Raw genomic sequence first — 20,122 nt, forward strand, 5'->3', positions numbered from 1 at the left:
TTGTCCTCTACCCCACCCAGCACGGAGCCAGCCACACATCCGCAAGATGTATTTGAGGAAAAGAACAATTTATACAAAATCACTGTCTCTAAGAAAAATGGCATTCATGTGTAGTAGGAAGGGAAACCTAGCTATTCACCCGACTATTCAGAACTGGGGGAAAATGCTGGGAACAGAAGGAATCTTCATTTAGAAATTGTGTGCAGTTGCTGGGCTCTGGAGGCCAAGACAGGAGGATTGCAAGTTGAAGGCCAGCTTGGGCAGTTAGCAGTTTAGTGAGATACAATCTCAAAAAATAAACCAGGCGTGACGGTGCAGGTCCATAACCCAGCACTCAGGAGGCTGAGCCAGAAGGGTCGCAGTGAGTTCAGGCCTACATAGCGGGGCCTGTGTCATACATACACATGTGCATGTGAAGGGCTGTCTTTTAGAGCTAGGCACCTGCTGAACTTCATCCTGGGGTCACATGGCCACCAACACCCCTCTGTGGCTTGGGTGACAGGATACAGATGCGCACTACACCTGGGAGTGGGGAAGGCACCCCGGGCCGTAGGGCAGCAGCACGGTGTGCTTCCCCTGCAGCCTGCTCTGCTGCGCCCCTTCTTACAGCCTGAACACATGAGATGCCGGTTTAAGGCAGCAAAGCCCCACCCCTGCCCCTTTGCAGCTGGCTTTGCACAAGATCTTTTCCTTGATACCAGAGAGATAAGCAGGGGCACAACTCCAAGTGACTGGAAACATTTCTAGCAGTTCCAGAATTGGAAAAGGAGACGGCCATATATCTCTAATGTCATTTCAAACTTGCCCCTGCAAGCCAACGAAGGGTTGCGTGGGTCTCTCTGGGCAGTGTGCTTGGCGCTGGGCAGCCTGTGTGTCACAGGAGTGCTCTGTGTTGTAGGAAAGGTGGCAGAAGCCAGACGCGCCTGCAAGCCCAGCATGCTGGGAGGCTGCGGCAGGAGGCACTCAAGCCTAGCCAGGGCAGTTAAGTGACTTAGGAAGACCTGGCTCTGAAGAGTTGGGGATGTGGCTCAGTGTGAAGCCCTGGGTCCAATCCAGGAAGAAGGGAGAGGGAGAGAAAACAGAAAAGGGAAAGCAAGCTAGTTCCACGCGGGCTTCGTGGCTCCCCTGCAGAGCAGAGTCCCCAGTCAGTCCGCATCCTTCTGGTTCTGCCCTGCCCCTGGATAGTGGCTCCTGAGACCCCACACCCTGCTCTGCGCGCTCCTGCGGTACCCCCCTCCCAGCAGGCCTGGTCCTGCCTGCGCTAGGTGCCGCCCTGCAGGCTCCCCAGGCAGCCCGCGAGTCATTTGAGTTACAAAACGACCGCCTTGTGTAGAAGCTCCGTTAATGGCTGCCAACTAAGTCGGTTTCCCTCAGCCCTTTCGATTTTGATTTCCAGCCTCAACTAATTGCTGAGCTGCCCTGACTGGCTTTCCGAGCCACCTTGCCTCTGCCCCCTCTGCGTGCTGGGATTACAGGTGAGGGCCACTGGACCCAGTTGGAAACCGATTTTGAAGGAGATTGGATGCATCCGATTTACTTAGTTAATTCTAAGCCAGTTAAATGATGTTTTTCAAATAGTTTACAGCACCTGGGCTTGATCTCGGCACAACCACCAAACCCCAAAACCAAACCCAAGCAGCCATCCACTAAATCACCGGCTGGTATATCCTGCATAACTCCCTAGTCTCGCTCTCCCCTTCCCCTTTTCCTCCAAGGATGGAGAACCTCATTCTTTCCCAGTTCATTCTGTAATTTCCTTTCTTGTTACTGCTCAAAATAAACAGGAACCTGCTTTGCTCGTCTGTCTTCGAAGCCATATTTACGCTCTTGGGATTCACGTATGCTGTTGGGAGCTCTTAATTTGTTTAGAGGGAAAAGTTGGCCTTTGTGATTCTACTTCATGTAATTTTCAAATATTCTATGTTTAAAAAGCTGGGTGTGATGGTGCACTCCTGTAATCCCAGCATTTGGGAGGCTGAGGCAGGAGAACCTTTGCAAGTTGGAGACCAGCCTGGGCTACAAAGTGAGTCCAAGGCCAGCCCAAACTGCATAGGGAGACTCTGCCTCAAAAAGACACACACACGGGCTGGGGATTTAGCTCAGCGGCATAAGCACCTGCCTTGCAAGCAGGCAGACCTGAGTTCGATCCCTGGTACCAATAAAAAAAAAAAAAAAAGACACACACAAATTGTATTTTTAAGACCAGAGTTTTTTGGGGGGAGGGGTTGGCTTTGTGAGACAGGATCTCACTATGTCCTTTGGGCTGGCCTAAGACTTGCAGTGATCCTCCTGCCTCAGCCTCTGGAGGGCTGGAATGACAGGCCTCCACCACCACACCACCAGTACTTTTAAGGATCTATGTTTGTTTTTTACCAAACCTTAATAACATTCCACATATAACATAATAAGAGGTGAAAAAAACTTTCCCAGAGCTGTTACTGAGAGTATCATAGATTTTTAAAAACTGAAAAGGCTGAGGCAGGAGAATAAGGCAGGAGGATCACTGTGAGTTTGAGGCCAGCCTGACTACCTGTTGGGACCCTGCCTCAAAAAAACTGAACTTTCTCAAATGGGAAGAGGAATCTAGAGGAGGAGAAGGGGAGGGGCAGGGGTGAGCAAGGAAGTAAGATGCTTTCTATGCAGGGAGCAATCCCCATGCGTCCTGTAATCCTCCTGCCCTGCAGACAGCTACTAATAAAAAAATGGAATTGATCCACTGGGCACCGTGGCGCAGGCCTTTAGTGAAACAGAACTGCAGGTGCTGCTCGGGTACCTGAGTGGCCAGAGCCCGCTGCTGGCCCGGTGCCTTTCCCTGATGTCCTCTTGCCACACCCAAGGCACCCACCCTGCGACAGGCAGAGGCCCCCCATCTCCTTGGAGCTGGTCTACACAAAGCCTTCTCCTTGTTCCCAGCCTCCTGTGTTCTTGGGAAACGGTAAGCGTTGTGGATCTCAGGGACAGGTGACAGTTCTTCTGCAGTGGCCAGCAGAACAGGGACACTGTGCCCAGGGAAACAGAAATCTCATGGTTCCCTGCATAAAAGGCAGAATTCAAACCCCACAAATCAAGCAGATAAACTTTTACTGCTACACCAACGGGTCACGGGTGTTCACTTCAGGCCAAGGAACTCAACTACCCCGGAATGGAAATATTTAGTTTATTATATGCCTCTCAAAGGCTTCAAGTAAAATACATCTAGTGTTAATATAGAAGAATCCAGATGATGAAATTCCCCAGGGACTTGTCCTACCAAAACACTGAACTATGTTTTCAAATCCCACCCTTTATGAGGAGTCCTACTGTTTACTTGAATGTGCAGAGAATCAACTTTACCAAGTCCTCCTTGGCAGTGCAAGCCAGCAGTGTCAAGCTATGTAACTTTTAAAAGTTGATCGAAAGTTGTTACAAGGTGCATAAAAGTGTACATTATTCTTCCAGGGCTCCCAAGAGCTCCACAAAATCAGTGATGTACCACTGGGCATTGTCCTTTACTTGTTGCCTGATCACATTTCCTCCAAATCCAATGAAAACATCCTAGGGAAAAAAAAAAAAAGGAGGGAAGTAAATGTTTTTTGTAAATAATGCAGCAGTAGGTCAGGGCAATTTTTGTGTTTTTTGAGACAGGGCCTGGATAAGTAGCTGGCTCTAAACTCACTGGGTAGCCCCAGGTGACCTTGACCTCACACAATCCTCCTGCCTCGGCCTCCTAAGTGCTGTGATTACAGGCGTGTGCCACCATGTCTGGGCGAGGGCAATATTTTTGTTTGAAAGAAGAAATTTCATACAAAGAAGGTGAGCCTGTGCTTTCAGCCTCCCCAGGGCACATACAGGGTGTTCAGGGGAAAAGGAACATGTGGCCATGCCCTCCCAACACCTTGACAGATACTTTCTAAGATCGGATCACATCGCAGGTTAAAGTCTGTGTTCTAAACTGGAGAGCAAACACATCTATGCCAGGTCAGCAGGGGACAGGCAGGCTTGCTGCACTGGAGTCAGGATTGCGCCCTCCACCTCCTGCCTGACACATGTAGGCAGTAACCGCAGTGACCAGAGACCACAGTGAGGGGCAGTAACCCACAGGTCCCTGGCTGGGGGGATGCAGCTGACCTGTTCAGAACAGGCCTGTCTCTACTTTCTTTTTTTTTTTTTTTTTTGTCTTTTTCATTTTTATTGGTACCAGGGATTGAACTCACGACCGCCTGCTTGCAAGGCAGGTGCTTATGCCGCTGAGCTAAATCCCCAGCCCCCCGTCTCTACTTTCATAGTTAAAATTTCTAGTTACAGCATCATCATTTCATTAATTACACTAAATGAGACCTTATTTTAGTCAGTTTTTTTTTTTTTTTTTTTTTTTTTTTTTTTTTGTCTTTTTGAGACAAGGTCTCACTATGCAGTTCAGGCTGCCCTTGGGCTCACTTTGTAGCCCAGGCTGATAACAATCCTCCTGTCTCAGCCTCCTGAGTGCTGGGATTACAGGCCTGAGCCACCACGCCCGGCTTCTTCTTCTGTTTCTTTTCTTTTCTTTTGAGGCAGGGTCTTGCCATGTCATTCAACTCACAGTGATCCTCCTGCCTCAGGCTCCCACATACTGTGAGAACAGACAGGCATCACCACACATGCCAAATGATCTTTTTTTTTCCTAATGGTGGTTTCTTCGTTTTCCTATGGTGGTTTCCTAGTGATGGCACCACAGCTGTTATCCCAGCACTCTAGGAGGCTAAAATAGGAGAACTGTAAGTTTGAGCCCAGCCTGGGCCACAAGGCCAAAGGGGTCAGTAGAAGTTTCTGTTTACTTTTTGAGATAGGATCTCGCTATGTAGTTCACATGACCTTGAACTCTCTGTGATCCTCCTGCCTCAGCCTCTCAGCGCTAGGATTATAAGAATTGCCACCATACCTGGCAATAAAAGTTTTCAAAGTAATAGCTCCTTAGCCATAAATTTTCCTAGGTTTGCAAAAAGTCAATTGAGGAGATTGTCTTAGCTGTTTTGTGTTTTTAGTTTGTTTTATAATGATCTCAGCTATTTTTAACTCTTGCTGTAGACCTCATGCAATTCTAAATCAGCTGTCTAAGATAAAATTCCAACCAGAAGCAGAATCCCCTTGATACCTACAGTAGGCGGGGCTGGGGCTATAGCTCAGTGGCAGAAGTGCCTGACTGGCAAATTGCAAGGTAGTGGGTTCAATTTCTGGTACAAAAAAAAAAAAAAAAAAAAAAAAAAAAAGAAGAAGAAGAAAGCAATACATACAGCAGGCGGGCAGGCTTCCATGTCTGTGGCACCATCTCCAACCATGACTATGTTCTTAAAATGAAATTTTTCCTTTAAAAATTTGATTACTTTCCCTTTCCCACCAGATTCGGCTGTTGGCTGTGTCTCATCAAAACCCGCGTATTCACCTGGGAAGAACAGAACAGCGTCAGGTCCCCTCCCCTTTCCGGGCACAGACGGAGCTAAGGGGCCAGCTGGACCCTCAGTGACTTCATTCACACTTAGAGGGCACTGAATAGGCTCCACACAATCCTTGGGGAAGTCACCTCCTAGCTGGGGCTCCCGCTGCTCCCAGGATAAGTAAGCCTTGCTTTATACTGCGAACAGCTCTTGGCCTGGGTGGGGCGCTGTGGAGTCACGAACGCCTCCAAGTGAGTGAGCTGCATCTTCTAGGCCCCTATGTAGTGATTCTAAACCTTGCTGAGCTGGCAAAACACCCGAAAATAATAAGATACACAGTTCACTATGCTAATATACCATCCTACCTAAGGGGACATTTCAACTTATTTTCAATTTTTTTGTTTGCTTTTTTGAGATAGGGTCTTGCTATGTAGCCCATGCTGACCTTGAACTCCCTGCGATCCTTCTGCCTCAGCCTCCCAGGTGCTGGGATGACACATCTGCCACCACCACCAGCTTAAATGCAGTCACTTATATACAGACGGGGCATGACATGAACATTAAAGCTAGGACAGAGGCTGAGCTAAGTCTGTTGTAGAGAAAAGACTGACGTTATATTGACTTTAACAGACACAGCCTAGGACAACACTGACAGGTCTGACAGGAAAGGGACTCGGTCCTATCAGGTCTTACCGTTAAAGTAGAATTTTAGCCTGTTGGCAAACACATTGGCTGCTGGGATATTGAGCTTTGAGGCAACGTGCTCTACGATACTCCTGAAGCCACCAGAGATGAGGAAAACCTGGACGCCACGCTCCTGCAAGCGACTTATCAGCTCCCTGCAAAACACCAGACCTCCATTAACACAAACTTACATCTAAAATACATTGTTTTCTGCTGAGAGCACTCATGCGATGTATGTGACAAGATGCTAACATGGTTAATCATGTTTTTCTAACCGCACTCAGAAATGAGTGGGTGGTAAAAAAAAAAAAAATGAGTAGGTGTTGCTTTTCTGCTCATTGACACAACTTTCTTCTGCTCATGAACGCAGAAAAACAGGAGATGAAGAAACACAGGAGGGTCGAGGGTTTAGTTCAGCAGCATAAGTGCCTGCCTGGCAAGTGTGAGGTCCTGAATTTGATTCTTGGGACCAAAAACAAACAAACAAAAAAAACCCCAGGGCACACCTATCATCCTAGAACTCTGAGAAGCTGAGGCAGGAGGATCTCAAGTTTGAGATTAGCCTGGGAAATTTTGTGAAACTCTGTTTCAAAATTAAAATCAATTTAAATTCAAATAAAGAAACAGGAAATCTTGGGGCCTCCCACAGGAGGGGAGGGCTGACTGGGCAGGACCAATGCCAGGCAAGGGGCCACACAGCAGGGTGCCCAGCAGCAGACAGCAGGATATCAAGGCAGGGAACCTGGCCACCTTACCTCACACCGGGGGTCAGGTGTGGTGGGTGCTCAGCCAGCAGCCTCTGGACCTGCTCCCTGGACGGCTGGATCAGTGCCAGGCGCTCGGCCAGCGCGACTTGGAAGGGCACTGCCCCGCCCATGGCCCGCCGAGTCCTAGGACAGCCCCAGAGTCGAGTCAGGCAGGTGGCCTGGCCTGGGTCCAGAGCCTTCCCAGATCAAGGTGCTGCCGCAGCCCCTGAACATGGGCCTTGCTGTGCAGCTCTGAGAGCACAGCCCAGGTAAGCCATATACTCAGCATCTGTAACCCAACCTCCTGTAACCTCAGGGTCTGCCTTGGAAGCTAGGAACTCTCTTAAGCCAGGAAGGAACCCCAAGGCTGGCAACGCTCGCATCCAGTGCACCTCAGCACAAAATAGTCACCTGGTGACAGGTGGCAGCACAGGGAGGCGCCACTGCTACAGAGTACTGCCAAGAGGGGGGAGGAATCTTGCTGGGCATTGCGATGCATTCACACCTATGACCCCAATACTCAGGAGGCTGAGGCAGGAAAATCGCCAAGAGTTCAAGGCCAGTCTGGACTATAGAGCAAGACCCTGTCTCCATAAAAAGAGGGCGGGAGGGCAGGAGGGACCCTGACCTGGGATCCAGGGACTCTGGACCCACCTGGGCTTTCCAGGGACCTGCTGAGGCCATGCAGTCACACACAAAACCCTCAGCCCTTGGAGACACCCAGCTGCCCTCCTCTTCCTGTCCAAGATAAACGCAGCTCCTCTGGTCTGCCTGCCACTTATCACAGATGTTACTGTGCACAAATAGGGAGGAGGTTCAGCCAAGCCAGCTCCACGAGAAAGAGAAAGAGGGAAAGCTCACCAGCCTGCACCCAGCACCCAGCACCTCCCCCTGCCCTGCCACCCTGCCACCACACCCAGGCCGCCCCTACATTTCCGACACTGCGTCCTCCACGCCACAGAACTTGGCCAGCTCATCGATGCCCTCCTCCCTGATCACCGTGCTGTCCACGTCGAAGCACACGGCATCCGCCGCACAGAACAGCGTCCTCAGCTCCGAGTGGGAAACCATGCTTGGAAGAATCTTTGCCTGCCGGAGGAAAAAGATGAGCATCTTTTATTTTTGTATTTATATTTTATTGGTACCAGGGATTGAACTCACGACCTCATGCTTGCCAGACAAGCACTTAAACCACTGAGCTAAATCCCTATCCCAAACTGAGCATGTTTAAAGAGACAAAATAGAGGGCCAGATAGGTGGCACATGGGGTGATCCCAGTACCCAACAGTGATCCCAGCACTTGGGGGGCTGAGGCAGGATCACCTCAAGTCCCAGGCCAGCCTGAGCTCCTTATGAATACACTTTATCTTTTATTTTTTATTTTTTGATTGATTTTATATCTGGCTAAGTGTGCTGTCTCCATACCTGGGTATGGATTCACCAATCAAATCCAACCTTTTATCCAGCACACCCCCTTTCCCAACACCCTTCTCAACTTCTAGTATGGCTATTCTACATTTGGGTCAGTTTTTCAGCTTCCACATTTAAGAAAATATGTGGTATTTGTGCTGCTGAACCTGGCTTATTTCCTTTAATGGAACATCCTCCAGCTCTATCCATTTTGCTGCAGATGACAGGATTTCCTTCTTTCTGGCTGAATAATATTCCACTGGATATCTAGACCACATTTCCTTTATCTGCTTCTATGCTGAAGGGCACCCAAGCTGATCCATACCTTGGATATTGCAAATAGTGCAAGAAACACAGTACTCTTCGGTGTGCTGATTTAATTCCCTTGGAATATATATATCCAGAAGTAGGGTCACTAGGTCCCAGAGAGGACCTATTCTTAGTCTTTGTGGACCCTCCACACTATTCTCACAGACAGTGTGGAAGAATTCTTTTTCTTCCTATCCCAGCCAGAATTTTTTTTTTTCACACCAGGAATCAAATGCAGAACCTTGCACTTGCCAGGCAGGCACTGAGGTATATTCCCAGCCAAGCCAGCATTTCTTAACTGAGTTTTCTTTAGAATGGCCATGAGAACTAGCAGAGCTGGACTCTCGCTGGAGCTTTGATGTGTGCTCCCCTGGCAGCTCTGACATTGAGCATCTTTTCCTACATCTGTGGTCACCGGTGTTTCTGCTTTTGAGACTTTATTCAGATCATTTGCCCATTTTACTGGATTACTTAAAAAACTTTTTTTTAACATGGTCATTTGGGTTTCAATTTTAACCACTGTGCCAGTCTGCATTCAGGTTTGATTCCTGAGTAATTGGAAACTACTCTAGAATCAAATCAGGTTAAGACTCACTGGTATCAGACCTCGTGCCTGGGCTCTTACTAACCCACTCCCGTCAGCAGCACATACATTAACGTACGCAGTTACGCAGCACGTTGATGGTGAGGCACTACTGACCTCATTTCTCACTTTTCTCCCACGAATACACAGAGTTCATGCTCCGCAAACAGTAAGACCTTGTTCTCACGCATGCTGTGTTTCCGTGCCTCCGTGCCTTTGCAAACACTGCCCCTCTGCCCAGGGTCGCCACCTTCCGTCACGGACTTCTCCAAGGTGCAAATATAATGACCTCCGCTGTGCTGCACTGTCCTCCCTTCCCCACCCAAATCGAATAGCTTCTTCCTCTCAATAAAGCAATCCCAACTCAGTGTGCCATTTAGGTTACTAAAGTGAAAAATCTTCCTGTAGAGGAGGACTGGGAAGGATCGGCCAGACCCTGCCAGCTGCACGCAGGCAGGGCGATGATTCACCAGGAGTCGCATTGTTCCTGAGGCCACTAAAGGAACGGGTTTCAGAAACCTCAGTGCCCACCAAGCTGGGACCCAGCAGCTGCATCGCCTGCAGTCACGCGGCCCTGGGCCAGCGGAGGAGCCAGGGTCAGGTTCCCAGCCAGCCACAGCAGAAGCAGTAGACCCACCGCGCAGGCACGGGCGGCCAGGGGTGAGCGCAGAGGAGGCTGGGAACACGCACGCGATGTGGGAGGAGCCCAAGACGCAGAGCATTCTGGGAGTGTGAAGGAGGCCAGGTGGCAGAACTAAGGTTGGAACTCCTCTGAGGGACCAGCAAAGCACCCAAGGTCTCGGCACTAGGAAGACAACCACACAGGCCCCGGCGCCAGCCAAGGCCTGCGAGGATAAATGGGGCAGGGTCTTCAGGAGGCCCCAGTCCCGTTAAGATAATCAGATAAGGGTAGCACGGTGCGCGGCGGTGCCCACCTTAATCCCAGAACTCTGGGAGGCTGAGGCAGAAGAATTAAAGTTTGAGCTCACTTTGGGCAATTTAGTGATGTAGGGAGACCCAGTATGAAACAAAACAAAAACAAAATAAGAGGACTCAGTGCATAGCAACTCGCAGCACCATCGAGAGACAGAGAGAGAGACAGAGACAGAGACAGAGACAGAGACGGGGAGAGAGTAATCAAAACGGTAATTCTTGGTCTGAATTTCTGAATTTCACCCACATAATAGAGCTTCTTTCCCATCAGTGATATCAGCAATAGCTCACCTAAGAACACCCCAGCCTTGAATATGACCAAAAAGACGTACATTTCCTCAAATAAGGCGAGGACTGATGTCCACACCCCCAGCTTAACACGGGGCCTGGCTTTGGGTCTCGAAAGGTGAACACCGCCTCCGGGGTTGCAGGGTGGTCCGGAAGATGGACAGAAATGGGCTGCTTGGGCAAGGCTTACACCGAGTTTCTGGCAAGTCTCTCCAGGACCCCAAACAGAACTGTAAGACCGGGAACTGCTCTTGAAAACGCTGCCTCCTTGCTGGCTTCCGGTCCCTCGGTTCTGTCTCCCGCAGCCCTGACTCTTTAACTCACACATATTTGAAATGCTCAGGGAGGGGGTGTCTGCTAAGTAGGTACAGTTGCTTAGACCGGGCTGTGTACATTAGACTGTCACACAAAAATCACCCCGGGAGCGGACTCTGGATCCTTCCCATCTGGCTCTTTGTGGGAGGAAAGGACAGGCCTGGGGGTGGGCAAACGCCGGTGGGAGGGTCAGACACAGGCCGGGCCTCAGCGTTGGCCCCTGCGACTGGGAGCAGGACTCTGACTCGCTGACTCCCAGCTGGTCCAACAGATTAAAAGAAGAAAAGAAACCATGCTGACAAGCATTTCTTATCCCTAGATCCAAAGTACAAAAACAGGTTTTCTGAGCCAGGCATGGTGGCACTGGCCTGTAATCCCAGCACTTGGGAAGTTGAGGCAGGAAGATCACTGTAAATTTGATGCCAGTCTGGGCCACATAGTGAGTCCAGGGCAGGCTGAACTACACAGTGAGACCCTGTCTCAAACAAAACAAAACAAAACAAAAAACCCAGGTTTTCCTTCTGGACCAGCCGGAAGGAAAGGAGGTCCGACTTTGCACTTGATCTTACCCAAAAAGGCCAGGAAGCAATAAAGTCTGATTTTGGATAAAAGGTTAAAAAAAGATCTCCTTGCCTATACAAAATTTCTCCCAAATTTTTCATCTAGTATCTTAGAAAAGACACCCAAGGCCATACTAACTTCTTTACTGTCTGTTAGGACTGACTTCTTCCCTGTGTCTGTACAAGAACAGATAACAAACACCACAGTTTCCGGGTGGATGCGCAACAGAGAACAAAGTTTACCGGGCTTTGGTAGCAGAACCAAGTCTATCGGCCCCAGCCCAACAGTACACAATAAACCCTAGAAGTTTCTGAATCGGAATTACAGCCTCCTGCATGCAAGACTGGACTCCCTCTGCACTTATGCTACAGTTTATGATTGAAGAAACCACTATTTAGGGCTGAGGATTTAGCTCAGTGGCACAAACACCTGCCTGGCAAGTGTGTGAGGTCATGAATTCAACTCTCTTGGTACCAAAAAAAAAAAAAAAAAACTCACTATTTAGGCAAGCTGAGGTGTACATCACAGCTTCCAGCAATGTTTTGTGTTTGAGACAAGGTCTCACTGTGCAGCCCAGGCTGGCCTCAAACTAATGGCTATTCTCTTGTCTTAGACTCCCATGTGCTGGGATTATTACACTAAGTTTTTAAACTCAAGGGAACAGTAAACTGCTAACTGATAGATCACCAAACACACAAAAACATCAAAGATTCACAGTTCTCCAGTGCTGGATTCCTAGAAGACAATGCTCTTACCTTCCTGCTCGCTTGCTGAGGGAAAGAGACACTGCACACAGCTGTAACTACTGCTTCCTTTAAGGCAAGAGCATAGAAAGAAAGGACGAGGAGATAGATGAACGTTAAGGTCCAGACACAGCACAAGGATCTGGGTCCCTTTCCCTCCTCAGAGATCGCTTTCCCTCCTCAGAGAACCGCTATGAAAATGGTTCTGATGCAAAGATCTCTGATGGTGCTTCCCCCAGAAACACTTCTCTGACTTCGATCCTGCAGAAGCCTCAAGAAACAGCACCCATTGGGAAAATATGAGGCAAACAGGCACAGAAGCAAAGCTGGGTACCTTACAGAGCCATCAAAGTGGTCTCTGCTGTGTGCAAAATGAGGGAAAAGGCTGTCGTGAAGCTCAGTGGGGACACGTTCTCTAGCAGGTGGAAGGCCGGGATTTTGTCCCCAGCAGTAGAAAATAAATGGAGGAAACAAAGAGCATTCGAGGAAGAGTCAGAAAAGTATTCTGCTTCCCCAGCAATAAGAAAATAGCCAACAACTTTGAATTATAATTCTCATCAGTAAAACTGAAAATACAGAGCAAGTGATGAGCCGTGCCTGGAATCCCAGCTACCTGGGAGGCTGAGGCAGCAAAGGCATAAGATGGAGACCGGTCTCAGCAACTTAGTGAGGTCCTATCTCAAAAATTAAAGAGGAACAGGGGTGTAGCTCAGTCATAGAGAATCCCGGGGTTTGATCCCCAGTACAGAAAGAGACAAAAACAAAAATAAAAAACTGCAAAGTTCATTGAAGTGGATAAAGATGCCAAATCTCAGAAAGAGGGAACAAAAAATTTTTTGTGTGTTTTTGAGTCCAGGTCCCACTATGTAGTTCAGGCTGGCCTTGAGCTCACTTTGTAGCCCAGACTGGTCTCAAACTTGCAACGATCCTCCTGTCTCAGCCTCCAGGGTGCTAGGATTATGAGCGTGCACCACCACATCCAGCGTAAAAAATTTTTTTGGTACCAGGGATAGAACTCACAACTGTGGGTTTGCAAGCCAGGCGCTTATGCTGCTGAGCTAAATCCCTGGCCCCCCCAGCATAAAATTTTTAAAAATAGTTAAGAACAGGAAGCCAGAAAAAAGCAAATGGAGATCAAAAGAGAAGACAGCCAGAATGGCTCCTTACAGTAATGGAAGAATTCAGGAGGTCCAAAAACAGTCCGAAGAGCACAAGGGCCATGAACTTGGAGCACGGGGCTGGACTGTACCTCTCCACGTGAGTGAATACAAGGTGTACCCAAAGCCCAGATGCAGGGTGCAAGTCAGGTGCTTTTCTCCCCACCCTGCCAAGCATGGGTGGCTTTTTCCCAGTTCCTTATCCCCACCTCCCCATGAGGTGCAGCCTCAGCGTCCCCAGAAGTTCCTGTCCTCAGAGAGAGCCCTCTTACTGTCCACACCAGCGAGGCAACAAAAGAAATTATTGTCAGTTTAACCCCCACCCCTTGGTACTGGAATTGAAGCCAGGGCCTTTGCACTGAGCTACACACCCAGCTCTTTTTTAATGTTTATTTTGAGATAGGGTCTCACTAAGTTGCCCAGGCTGGGCTTGAATTTGGGATCCTTCTGCCTCAGCCTCCCAAAGTGCTAGGATTACAGCTGTGCAGCACTATCAGCTAATTTACTCTTTAAGATAGTTTACTTTCTCCTTTGATGCTGTTTACATCCAAAAGAACAGTTTAGGTACAAAGACCTACCCTATTTCTCTTCTAATCTGGAAGACATATACTGATTGCTGTTTGACTTTTTTTAATTGAGCATGTATTAAATCATGTGAAAATTTTAAAAGTCCTTGCTGTTTTGTTTGACCAACATGAAAATGACAGGGCTGTGGTCATTACTATATAGAAATTCTACCTGGCAGTGTAATAAAATAGAGAAATTTTGTAATGTATGTTGTTCTCTGACCTGCATGGTCCAAAACCAAAAACAAACTTGAAATGAACCACAGTCCTAAACACAAAAGCTCAAACTATGAAACTTTTAAACCACAAGGGAGCTGGGTGTGGTGGTGTACGCCTGTGACCCCCAGCACTCGGGAGACTGAGGCAAGAGGATCACCGTGAGTTCGAGCTGAGCCTGGGCTACATGGTCTCAAAAAATATATATGAAACAGAGCTGGCACTATAGCTCAGCGGCAAAGCGCCTGCCTGGCAATACAAGGTCGCGAGTTCAATCCCAGGTACCAAAAATAAAAGGGAAAAAATTCCTGAATGTGGTTAGCAGCTTCTAAAAAGGTTCCCACTGCATCTTCTGTGATCGCCACCTCTTCAGCACTGGCAAGGGTAGTGACTCCCCATGTAGGCTGTCCCTTCTGAAATTAGGAAATTAGACCATGGCACAAAAGAGTGTGTGTGTCTCTGACATCTGAATAAAGAGCGTGGGCTGCTCAGCGTGCATCCCCTGGTGTGTTGCCATCAGAGACAGGAGCTTCCCCCTTCAAAGGCACAGAGCTCCCTGTGTATTTCTCTTTAACCTTCTTTCAATGTATAATTATTTTTTTAAAAGTCAGGTGTGAAATTTGTTTTTCTTTTGAGATAAGGTCTTTTTTTTTTTTTTTGTCTTTTTCATTTTTACCGGTACCAGGGATCGAACTCAAGACCACACACTTGCAAGGCAGGCGCTTATGCCACTGAGCTAAATCCCCAGCCCCAAGAAAACAAATTTTAAAAAGAATCGAGGATGTGGCTCCATGCCAGAGCACCTCATGCATGGGATGAGGCCCTGGATTCAATCCCTGTACTGTTTAAAAAAAAAAAGGACAGTAATCCCAGCAGTTGGGAGGCTGAGGCAGGAGTATGGCTCAGGCCCAGGCTGGATTGTAGCCTGGGCTAACTAGTCAGTTCATCGTCTTTGCTGAAGGACTGCAACCACCATGGTATGAGTTGGCCTGTGGAAAAGTCCACAACCAAAACTACCAGACACTAAGGGCTCCCAGCCAAGCCTGCAGGGAACTGGGGTCCTGAGTCCAGCAGTCCTCAGGGAACTGCATTGGGCCAACAACCACAGAACTGGGCCAGGAAGCCATCTGTCCTCCAAGCCCTGAGATGAGTCGGCCTCCACCAACGGAGACTTCTCCACCCAGGTGAGTGGCTCCCAGGGTTCTGACACCCAGAAGCTATAGGAAAATAAGTATATTTTGTTCTCAGCTGCTAAAACTGAGGATTATCTGTTAATAAAGCAACACACAGCTAATTCAACAACCTTTGGGTAGGCAAAAAATTTCCTAATGAAACTCAACAGGCACAGAAAAGAAAAAGAACAAAGATGGATTTGGCTCCAAAATTAAAAACCAGGTGCATCTTATTGCAATAAATTATACATTAATAACCACTGGTTTATGAGGTAGGAGCACGACCACAAGTCCAAGCCCAGCCTTAGCAATTTTGTAATTTGATGTGACCCGGTCTCCAAATCAAAAATGAAAAAGGATTGAGAACATAGTTCAGTTTATGAGCTACGGTTCAATTCCCAGTACTGGAAGGAAGGAAAAAAGTAATTAGGCCTGCGTCAGATTCTTTAAAAACGGTTCAAGTCCTAACTAGTTTCATTTCACTATTATGAAACTGACAGCCTCCTCCTCCTTACCACACTGAAAACCTCTCCAGAAATTGTACTAAAACAAAGAAATCATGGAATTTATTTTCTTCCCTTACCCTCACAACTATTCTAGTTACCAGACATTCGAAGTGTAACTAACTATAATATGCAAATCGCATACAAAGAAAAAACAGCACAAAAATGAATGGAGAGCTGACTTGGTTCCTGGGGAAGCCATCTCCGCAGCAGCACATCATCAGGTGTCTGTTCAAAGTTTCACTTCTTCCGGGGAAGATGACAAAGTCAAACCCTGGCTCCTGCTCTGGTACTGACGGCTCCCCCGGCGATATTGCATCATTCATTCATGCTGTTTGCTAACCTGCCCGGAGGCAGAAAAGCAGCGAAGCCCTTCAAACCTCAACTAAAGGGAAGAAAGCCTCGAGGTCCTAGGGAAGCTACCAATCCAGCCAGGCGGCACCAACGGGCGTTGCAGCTGGGAGGTCCGGGCAAAGGCCAGGCGAGCGAGCGGGTGGGCGCCCGGGACGCGAGTGGCCGTGACTCACCGTGGCCCACGGCTGCGACTTCCCCGCGGCACGGGCCGAGGCGGACGGAGCTGGAGCGGGCGACTTGGACCCGGGCCGGTGCTGCAGCCCTCGCCCGGCGCTCGGGTGAGATCTGGGGATCCCTGGGGCGCTTTCCGAGCAGCTTTGCAGGTGCTCTGCTGAACTGCAGACACCGGCCTCAGCTCTGCACTGCCGGCCTGGAGGAAGCCTGGGCCCCGCCCCGGGACGGCCCCGCGCCCTCCTCCGCCTCCGCCTCGCGGGCCGCACAGTGGGCGCCTCCTCGGGCGCCTCCTCTCGGCAGAGGGGGCGGGGCCGAGCGCTCCCCGACCTCCGAGAGCCACGCCCACTGCCGCACCCCCGGGAGATGGGGTGGGAGAAGCTGGGGACCTCTGCTCATTGATTTTGCAATCAAGCAAGTACCTTGGGGCCCTTTTCTGAACTCCACCTTTGGCATCGCACTCTTGTAAGAACACAGGTCCCAGGAGAATTTCAAAACCTACTCACAGGGCTGGGCACGTGCCTCGGCGGCAGATGCCTGGGTGTCGCGCTCCAGACCCCGGGTTCAGTGCTCAGGGGGGGTTGGGCACACTTTGCAAAATTGCACAATGTCCAAAAGACTGAACCTTTTTCTCCACCACCTCCTTCTCTCTCCCTCTAGCTCTCCCTCTCTTCCCCCATCCATCTCTATCTCTCCTTTTCTCTTCCAGCTGTCACTTGCCCACCTCCTTTTATGTTGACTACAAGGAACAGGGACTGTGGCCCTAAACAATTTACCTTTGGCCACTGCTGGCTGCCGCTAAGCGAGGTGGCGCCCCTCACCCCAAACAGATCAGCCCAGACACTCTGGGCCCCAGGCTCTGTGTAAATTGTAACCTGATCAATGGGGGAGAGGATGCAAGAGTCAGGGCCACCCACGGGGTCACCTACTGGGTCACCCACTGGATCACAGAGCTCTGTCTTTAATTCTTGAATCCAGTGAAAGGTGAGTTTGTCCATTGCAAGAGTCCTGGTGCCCTCTGACCCAATGTACCTTTACAGTTCTGCATTCTCATAACTGTTTACTGCAGAAATGGCTGCAGACCTGGGACACACACCCGTTTAGTTTCTTCTGGTTCTCCAGGAAATGGTTCTGACAAAGGATGGAGATGGAGAAGTCTAATGTGTTTGCTTCAATTTGGTTTTGGTGCTGAGAACCTAACTCAGGGTCTCAAGCACACTAGTAGGTGTTCTACCACCAAGCTATTTCTACCCGCCAACACCACATGGAGTTTAGAAATGAGGTAAAAGTCTTACTCAGTTATCAGTGGCAGGGGGAGGTCTGAAATAAATCAGTCAAGTACCTGCATGTATTATGTAGTAATTTCTTTTTTTTTTTTGGCTTTTTCCTTTTTTATCGGTACCAGCGATCAAACTCACGACTGCCTGCTTGCAAGGCAGGTGCTTGTGCCGCTGAACTAAATCCCCAGCCCCTTATGTAGTAATTTCAAAATAAGTAAAGGATATATGATGTTTATTAAGAGTCAGGCGTGGTGCCACAGGCATGCAATCACTGCACTCAGGAAGCCAAGGCAGGGTTATCTCCATGAGTTTGAGGGCCAAACTGGACTACAAAGGGAGATCCTGTCTCAAAAAAAAAGATTTTTGTTGAACATCAAATATTTGTATCTCAGCTGGGGAACCAAGCAACCAGCTCACCTCCTTGGTAAGTTTGGTAAGTGGCTAAGGTGTGGCAGGCTGCAGCTGCTCCAGGAGGAGAACCACCAATGACTCCTGAGATCCACGTCATGCTGGAACTTAGGGCACTGGGAAACCAAGCAACCAGCTCACTTCACTGCTAAGCCGTAGTGAGCCTACCAGCACATAGGCTGAGAATCAAACATTCCCCCACCACCACCCCCTGCCCTGTTAGCAAATGGGAGCAAGAGATCTGAGCATCTATTGGAAGGTTGACCATATGCAATATAGCAAATAAGGGGGATTTCCTTCTACCATCTCTTTGAAGGCAAATATTTATTCTGATTAATGATATTGCTTTATTCCATTTTCTGTTTTGACAAGTTCTATAATGGTTTGTATTTCATTTTATTTTGCTATACCTGATTGAAAGAGCAACTATTTTGAAGATAATAAAATATACTGTGGTACCTATTATTTTTATCCCGGTAACCTGCTGTGAAGTTCTGTATCAATTTCACTACACTGTTTCAATTGGCTTTGTTCCATCTTGTTCTGTTGATTTTACTACCTTCAAAATAATACAAAATTTAAAAAACAAATATTTGTATCTAAATGGTAAATGAGAATTTATTTAAAGTGGAAAAGAAACTCAAGTGTATAATAAATGTGAATGACTACAAGCTAGAATTCACATGTCACTTTTAATTATTATTCGTATTTCATGAGTTTCATTCCTAAACAGACCTCAGACAAAACCTTGAACACACTCTAGGGGCTCTCAAGTTCCAAATCTGTCAAATCTATCAGGGCCCTCACACACTGCACTCTCCCACCTGTACTAATACTTTTGGACAGCAGATGGTAGTGTAGATGACACTGTTCATGACACATTTTTTAAAAAGACAGCCAGAAGACACTAGTGAGCCACCATACATTGTGTAACAGTGAGGGCATGATCTTGCTAGCCAGGCATAACTGAGTAAACAGATTAAAGTGTACTTCACTGTTGGACTGAATGGAATGATGTTGAACAGCTCACACAAACCAAATACAAGCAGAACAATGAAGTCATAATACAAATATTAGCTTTTTGTTTTGTTTTGCTTTGCTTTTTGAGACAGGGTCTCATGATATAGTTCAGGCTGGACTTGAACTCATTATGTAGCCCAAACTGTCCTCCAACTCCAGATAATCCTCCTGTCTCAGCTTCCCAAGCACCGGAATTACAGGTATATGCCAGCCACCACACCCAACTCAAAAATATTAGCATATTCTTTTTGCAAAGTTTTCATCATACCTGGTTGATAAAAATACCACAGGTATACTACAGGTATTACTTCTTTCCTGAAAAGGAAAGATTTGAATTTATGGTCCTCCTGCCTCAACTTCTCGGAGGACTGGGATTGCAGGCATGTGCCACCAAATCCTCAAAGATTTTCCATGTATTTTTTATGACCTAACAAGTTTTCTGATGATTAATTACATTAGAATCCTATACTTTTTTTTTTTCAAGTTTCTTTTTGGTCTTTTTTTCCGGTACCAGGGATCGAACTCACGACTGCCTGCTTGCAAGGCAGGCACTTATGCCGCTGAGCTAAATCCCCAGCCCCCAGAATCCTATACTTTTAAAAAGTCATTCAGTTGGAAATGGTGGTGCACATTTGTAATCCCAACACTAAGGAGGCTGAGGCAGGAGAATCACCATGAGTTTGCTCCAGCCCAGCCTGGTAGCCTGGACTACATAAGAGTTCAGAACCAACCCAAACTATAGTGAGACTCTGTTTCAAAAAAACAAAAAGTCATTCAGTACTAATAAGCCCTCTGAAGTATCGTGATTTGGAACAATCACTCAAGTATATAATACTTATAACATTGAAGATATACATTTTCTATGACCTATGAATTCCACCTAAGGAATGCACTTGGGAAAAACTTTTTACAAGGTCAAGAGACACATAAGAACACTCTCAGCAACTGTGAACATTCATAGTCAAGGAGACACCCAAATGGCTACTGGAAAATTTTAAAAGAGCATATAATTTAATATAAATGATAACTCAAAGCATAAAATCTAGGGTTGCAATTACTTCTGGGAGCAGGAAAGGAAATGATACCAGGAAAAGATATGTCATCTTTTGATGATTTTGATGCTCCTTTAAATAGGGTAGGGTAAGGGTGAATGCAATTTTCTAATATAAGTAATATTTTTCCATCAATGCATTAAATACCAATACATGAAAATACCATAAATATGAGTGCCAGGGATTTAGCTCAGTGGCAATAAGCGCCTGCCTGGCAAGCACAAGGTTGTGAGTTTGATCCCTGGTACCAAAAAAAAAACC

The 20,122-nt window shown here is 47.7% G+C and overlaps 1 protein-coding gene across 2 annotated transcripts; it reads right to left on the reverse strand.

The window, feature by feature from the left end:
- Nucleotides 1-3,140: 3,140 nt before the first annotated feature.
- Nucleotides 3,141-16,337, reverse strand: Psph (phosphoserine phosphatase). Of its 2 annotated transcripts, XM_003465796.5 has the most exons (6): nucleotides 16,104-16,337; nucleotides 7,752-7,909; nucleotides 6,830-6,964; nucleotides 6,084-6,229; nucleotides 5,250-5,398; nucleotides 3,141-3,534 (listed from the first exon to the last, which is right to left on the reverse strand). In XM_003465796.5, the coding sequence occupies exons 2-6, from the start codon at nucleotides 7,889-7,891 to the stop codon at nucleotides 3,427-3,429; spliced, it is 678 nt and encodes a 225-aa protein (XP_003465844.2). In that variant the 5' UTR covers nucleotides 7,892-7,909; nucleotides 16,104-16,337; the 3' UTR covers nucleotides 3,141-3,426. The 2 variants fall into 2 exon arrangements, with proteins under 2 accessions (XP_003465844.2, XP_063090521.1); XM_063234451.1 differs by lacking the exon at nucleotides 6,830-6,964 and having other exon boundaries at nucleotides 16,104-16,281.
- Nucleotides 16,338-20,122: the final 3,785 nt, after the last annotated feature.

Source organism: Cavia porcellus, unplaced genomic scaffold (genome assembly GCF_034190915.1).
Source record: "Cavia porcellus strain 051 isolate PalLab524CR breed Dunkin Hartley unplaced genomic scaffold, mCavPor4.1 scaffold_23, whole genome shotgun sequence".
Classification (NCBI taxonomy): Eukaryota; Metazoa; Chordata; class Mammalia; order Rodentia; family Caviidae; genus Cavia; species Cavia porcellus.

Bases quoted from the DNA above. Each gene is read 5' to 3' on its own strand.
- Psph (XM_003465796.5), bottom strand. From the start codon at position 7,891: ATGGTTTCCCACTCGGAGCTGAGGACGCTGTTCTGTGCGGCGGATGCC. The intron at 6,230-6,829 runs GTAAGGTGGCCA...GGTGTTTTGCAG, and splicing joins CACCTGACCCCCGGTGTGAG to GGAGCTGATAAGTCGCTTGC. The intron at 3,535-5,249 runs GTATGTATTGCT...TTTTTTCCCTAG, and splicing joins TGGAAGCCTGCCCGCCTGCT to GATGTTTTCATTGGATTTGG.